Source organism: Colobus angolensis, unplaced genomic scaffold (genome assembly GCF_000951035.1).
Source record: "Colobus angolensis palliatus isolate OR3802 unplaced genomic scaffold, Cang.pa_1.0 Scaffold350, whole genome shotgun sequence".
NCBI lineage: Eukaryota > Metazoa > Chordata > Mammalia > Primates > Cercopithecidae > Colobus > Colobus angolensis.
Genome location: NW_012116822.1, coordinates 758,070 through 764,140, shown reverse-complemented (window position 1 = coordinate 764,140; position 6,071 = coordinate 758,070). Strand labels below are relative to the sequence as shown.

The window sequence follows — 6,071 nt, the reverse complement described above, 5'->3', positions numbered from 1 at the left end:
CCTGTAGTCCCAGCTACTCGGGAGGCTGAGACAGGAGAATGGCGCGAACCCGGGAGGCGGGGCGTGCAGTGAGCTGAGATCTGGCCACTGCACTCCAGCCTGGGTGACAGAGCAAGACTCTGTCTCAAAAAAAAAAAAAGAGAGATGGAGTCTTGCTCTATGCCCGGGCTGGAGTGCAGTGGCTATTCACAGGTGCCATGATGGGGCACTACAGCCACAAACTCCTGGGCTCAAGCAGTCTCCCCGCCTTGACCCACCAGACTGCTGGAGTTAAGGTGTGAGCCACCGTGCCAGCCAACCTTGTATTTATTTGAACGTTTCTTTTCCCTTGGCCTCCTCTGACTCCACCTGAGCAGGAACCTCAGCTGCCTGACCCACAGGGGGAATAAATGGATGAATGTACCCTCATTCGTCTGCCTATACGTTCTTTCTGCAAATGCCAGCCCTGGGCTGGTGGGGTCAGGCAACACAGAGAGATGGATCTGACGCCACCTCTGCCCTGGAGGGGCAAGGAGGGTGGGGAGGAGCTGCCTGGTACCATATGCCGGTGCAGGTGCCAGGAGCAGACTGGTGTACTGGGAAGCCCAGAGGAGGGAGGGGCCCACTGGCCACCTGAGGGTCTGACCGGCAAGCCCCAGGTGTCCTCTCCTCAGGGCGACGATGGGACACCAGGGCTCCCTGGACCACCAGGGCCCAAGGTGAGTATCTGCCCCTCCCCTCATGGCCCTCTGCCCCCACCTCCCATGGTTCCCGTCTGAAGTCCCTACCCTGGACCTTTGGCACCACAAGGTCCTAGGCCAGAGCCCGGTGCAGGCCAGAGAGAGGCGGAGGAAGGCCCTGGCCCCACCACACAACAGGCCTAGCGTCTCACCCAGTCCATGTGTCTCCCTGACTCCCTCAAGCCCTCTTGTTTTTATCTCAGGGGCCTCACTTTCTGCCCTGTCCCCAAGCCAGGAACTGGGTGTCATCCTCACGCCTTACTCCCCTAACCCCTCACAACAGCCACCAAATCCTGGCCAGCCAGTCTCCAAAGTGCCCCTTGAGCCCCTGAGCTGCCCCAAGTAAGGGCCAAGGCCCACACCAGAAGGTGGCAGCCGTGGTCCTGTGTCCCCTGGGCTAGCGAGAGCCCTGAGGTCCATCCGCACACCCCCCATGGACTCAGTAACAATTTGCCAGGAGGCCTAATCGCAAGGCTTCAGGCAGCCCCAGGGCACCCGCCACGTGCCCTCTCACACTTGCTTTCACTGCACCTGTTTCTATTTCAGGGCGAGCCAGGGAGCGAGGGGCCTCAGGGCGAGAGTGGCGTGGGCGGTGCCCCAGGACCAAAGGTGATGTGAGGGCTTGCTGCTCTGGCGCCCGTGGGCCCTGCTCAGACCGGCACCCAGTCGGAGTGGGAGACGTGGTCTCAGCTCTCGTTTGCCCTTTTAAGTGAGGAGTCCCAGGAGGACCTGGCCCAGGGGTCTCCTTCAGCACTGTCGGAGCTGGTGTGGGGGCAGCAGTGGTGAATCTGGACGAGTGGCAAGGCCTCCACTGGTGCCCAGCTCTGTGGTCCACTCACCATGCAGCCTCCGGCTCCTGGACACCAGCCTCCCCATCTCTACACAAAGTGATGTCAGAGGAAGGTCTCGCAGGCCCTTCCAGGAGCCCCATTCCTGGAGTGCTGTTCTCATACATTCGGCTGTGAAGGCTCCAGCACTTGGGCCCTGGGCCCTCCTGGGAAGAGGGGACTGGGAGCAGGGTCGTGGGAGGCGTGTTTTGGCTTCACACCTGCACTGTGTGTCTCCACAGGGGGAGCCTGGCCACCGAGGCACGGACGGAGCTGCAGGGCCCCGGGTAAGCTGCCGCCTCTCAGGCAAGGCCTCAGGGATGAGATCTAGGGCCCCCATAGCTTCAGAAGCCCCTGTCCCCACAGAGACCCCAGAGGAGCAGTGGAGCTACAGGAACTGGGAGTATTTTACTTTTTAAACTAATGTATTAGTGATTTTTGAAAATTCATAGTACGTGCCTTTTTTGGGTAAAATGTTCAAATACAGAAGTATAAGAATAAGAGTCCCGACCCGTTCTTATGAAGCCAGATCTCTCTCAGTCCCCTCGAGCGCATGCCCATCTAAATTCCTTTCGTTATGTATTCAGACACAGGTCCTCCGTGTGTCCTGTGCCTGATCCTGCCACAGTGGGCTGGGCCTTGCCTTTTCCCCACCCCACAGGGAGGTTTGTCCCTGCCACCAGGAGCACAGCGCCCCAGCCCGCCCCAGATCTTTTGTGACCAGCCCCTAGCAACATACCTTACCTTTAGGGTGACGTCCAGGATCCTGGCCTCGGCTCTGTCTCCTCATGCTCCGGGAGGCTGGTTTCTTCCTCCAAAAAACAGGATCTGAGCCCCTGCCTGGCTGTGCAGGTGGTGGGGAGCGGGAGAGGGTTGGACTAGGCAGCCAGTGAGCCAGGCTGTTCTGGGCAGGCTTTGACTGGGGACGGGGGAGGGCTGGCAAATGAGGCCCAGGCAGGGGTCTCCAGCCTGCACAAGGGATTGGCTCGGGCCTGAACCAAAGTGCTCCCCACCCTTCACCATACCCCAAGCAAAGAGCAGCCTGGGTGGGGAGTGAGGCTCACCAGGGGAGGGCTGGCCAGCAGCCTTGTGTGCACATGTGAGTGTGCACGTTGGGTGTGCAGCATGGGCATGGGCACGCTTACGTGCACCTGTAACCAGGCGGGAATAGGCGTGTGGGTGCGTGGTGTGTGCAGCCGCTACCAGAGGCTGGGAAATGGAGGCACAGGGGCCAGATCCAGCCTGCTCATATTTTTGTGTTTTGGAGGGTTTGGGGCTTCTCTGTGTGTTGCCAACATTTAAAAATCTGAAGAGCGTCACATCAAAATCAGGCTTTCCGTTTCCCCCCGAGGACTCGGGTCAGGCCTGAACGCCCACATGATGGCAATTCCAGCCACCCCTCAGACTGGGTGGAAACAGGTCCCTCATCTGGCCCCAGTGCCTGCCTCCCCTTCCCTCCCATGCTGGGATCCACACTGGGGAGGGGCATGCGTGTGGCCTGGGTGACAAGGCTCTTCCATTGCTTTGTCTCTGGGTGTGATGCAGGGACAGCTGCCACTTTACCCCCGAGCGTAGCTCTTCCCTGAAATTCTTACCCTTCTTCCTGCCTCAGGGTGCCCCAGGCCTCAAGGGCGAGCAGGGAGACACAGTGGTGATCGACTATGATGGCAGGATCTTGGATGCCCTCAAGGTAGTGTTCCTGGTGGGACCAGGATGTGCCTTAGATATGATTTTCCTTAGGGAACAATCACTTCCTTTGTGATTAATGCTGCACTTTTTTACACAAGGGACTCGAGGCAGCTTAGCACAAAGACCCCAACCGTTCCTAGGCATCCGATGTGGAAATCAGGGCTATGTTGAGACCGCCTCAGAGAGCCCCTGTGAATGTGGCCCATGTGGACCGAGCTCCCTAGAGGCCAAGTCAAAAAGGGAAGCTCCTCGCTCAGGGGCAGGAGCCAGAGCATTTCCTGGGGTCTGTTCCCACCCATATCTCCTGGGACCTTCCCAGAGGACACTGGGTGGAGGGGACACTGGGTGGAGGGCTAGGTCTTCTAATGATGTCATGGAGAGGATGAGAGTGGCAAGCCCGGCCCCCGAAGTCTTGGGAGATGTGTGACCCCCGAGCCCAGTGGCTGGTAAACTTGGGACTTACCACCAGTGGAGAGAGGCACTGGGTGCCAGTAGCTCATGGGTACCCCAGAAGGGAAGTGGGTGAGGAAGGAGTGGTCGCCAGAGACCAGACCGGGAAGGGGGCCCTGGCCTCACCTGTGGGAAATAACTGAGCATCATTTCCAGTTATGTCCCACAGGCTTTGGGGAAGTACAAGTTGGCAGTAACTGTGACACCTACCCCCAGGCATGCATGGTGTGGCGTGGCGTGGCATGGCGTGGCATGGCATGGCAGGCAGGCACATGCATGGTGTGTCCCAGGCTGACCGAGCCTGTGAGTACAGGGAGTTGGGAGATGGACTTTGTTTTGTTTTTATTTTTGTTTTTGTTTTTGAGATGGAGTTTCACTCCTGTTGCCCAGGCTGGGTGTGATCTCGGCTCACTGCAGCCTCCCCCTCCCAGGTTCTAGCAATTCTCCTGCCTCAGCCTCCCAAGTAGCTGGGACTACAGGTACGCGCCACCACACCCGGCTAATTTTTGTATTTCTAATAGAGACAGGGTTTCACCACGTTGGCCAGGCTGGTCTCAAACTCCTGATCTCAAGTGATCCTCCCACCTCGGCCACCCAAAGTTCTGGGATTATAGGTATGAGCCACCACGCCTGGCCAGAGATGGACTTTGGATGCCAGACTGAGATGCTGACTCAATTTGATGGGCAGCAAGCAGCCATAGTCCACATAGTCCATGCAGGGGATGATGTTAAAAAAATAAAAACATGCCGGGTGGGTGGCTCACGCCTATAATCCGAACACTTTGGGAGCCTGAGGCAGGCAGATCACAAGGTGAGGAGTTTGAGACCAGCCTGGCCAACATAGTGAAACCCCGTCTCTACTAAAAATACAAAAATTAACTGGGTGTGATGGTGCACACCTATAGTCTCAGGTACACGGGAGGCTGAGGCAGGAGAATCACTTGAACCCGGGAGGTGGAGGTTGTGGTGAGCTGAGATCGCACCTCTGCACTCCAGCCTGGGCAGCAAAGGGAGACTCCATCTCAAAAAAATAAAATAAAAAATAAAAACATATTGGGGGAAGGCTAGCTAGGGAATGGTATGGACAGTGAATGAAAGCGGGTGTTGGAGCAGGCAGCAGGGGGACCCCAGGCAGGGAGGTCCTGGGCCTGGGCCTAGAGGAGGGTGGATAAGATGGAGGCCAGGGGCATCTCAGTGGGACACCAACAGGAAGGGCACAGGATAGGGAGGCGGGAGGGGAGAGACCTAGAGCTTGTGGGACAGGGGCTGGGCAGGGTGCAGTTTTACAGAAGGGAGGGGAGGGGAGTGTGGAGGCCGAGCAGGGGGCCTGCAAAATGTCTGGGTCAGGACAGGAGCTTGAGAGTGGGGTCGGACCTGGACACACTGGAGACCCCACCCCTACCTGCAAGACTGAGGAACTCCCTAGGTCCAGCAGATAGCAGGCAGTGGAGCCAGAGGGCCAGAGAGCTCGTAGGACAGTCAGAGAGGGTGGTGCTGGGCCACTGTTGGGGATGTCATTCTTGGCAGGCCTTGAATGCCAGCAGGGGATTTAAGCTTGCTTCGAGAAGCAATAGGGAGCCAAAGCAAGATCTTGAGCAGGGGAACATCGTGACGAAATCTTGACTGGGGCAGAGAGCTGTTCATGGCAGCAGACACCTCCTGGCCTCCCCCAAACCTGGGTAGCCAGATAAAGCCATGCACAGTGTGGCCTGACCTGACGGGAAGAAGCAGTCCCCGAGGACCCTGCCCCTGCTCAGCTCAGCTGGACGGGGACTTTGTTCCAGGTGGGGAGCTGGGCGGGCAGTGAAGGGAGGCCCTGCCTAACCAATGACACTGACTGGCTTCACTTTCACACACAGGGACCTCCCGGGCCACAGGGGCCCCCAGGGCCACCAGGGATCCCTGGAACCAAGGTCAGTGCCAACACAGCTATGTGGTCCCCCAAGCATTTGTCTCCAGGGCTCACCTCCCACTTTCTGTCTGCTCTGTGATCCTCTTCCACTTCCCTCCTGGTGTCCTGGCTTCTGGGAGCTCAGAGAAAGGGCCTGGGCTTCCAGGCTGAGTGCCTTCTCCCTGGGCTCTGTCTAATCTGGGAGATTTCCCTGGGAAGCCTCATTCATACGTTTAAACTGAAAAATCATACAGCTATAAAAAGGAATGAAATCCTGTCATATGCAGCCACATGGATGCAGCTGGAGGCCATTATCCTACGTAAATTAATACAGAAAAGAAAATGGGCTGAGTGTGGTGGCTCAAACCTGTGAATCCTAGCGCTTTGGGAGGCCGAGGCAGGTGGATCACCTGAGGTCAGGAGTTTGAGCCCAGCCTGACCAACACGGTGAAACTCTGTCTCTACTGAAAATACAAAAAATTAGCCGGGCATGGG

At 57.6% G+C, this 6,071-nt stretch overlaps 1 protein-coding gene across 1 annotated transcript in view; it reads left to right on the top strand.

The window, feature by feature from the left end:
• COL23A1 (collagen, type XXIII, alpha 1) overlaps positions 1-6,071 on the top strand; it is an 81,529-nt gene that overhangs the window by 61,231 nt on the left and 14,227 nt on the right. The window contains exons 12-16 of the mRNA XM_011952924.1: positions 654-698; positions 1,266-1,328; positions 1,789-1,833; positions 3,159-3,236; positions 5,545-5,598. Coding sequence (XP_011808314.1) covers positions 654-698; positions 1,266-1,328; positions 1,789-1,833; positions 3,159-3,236; positions 5,545-5,598 — 285 coding nt within the window. The remainder of the gene's footprint in view (positions 1-653; positions 699-1,265; positions 1,329-1,788; positions 1,834-3,158; positions 3,237-5,544; positions 5,599-6,071) is intronic.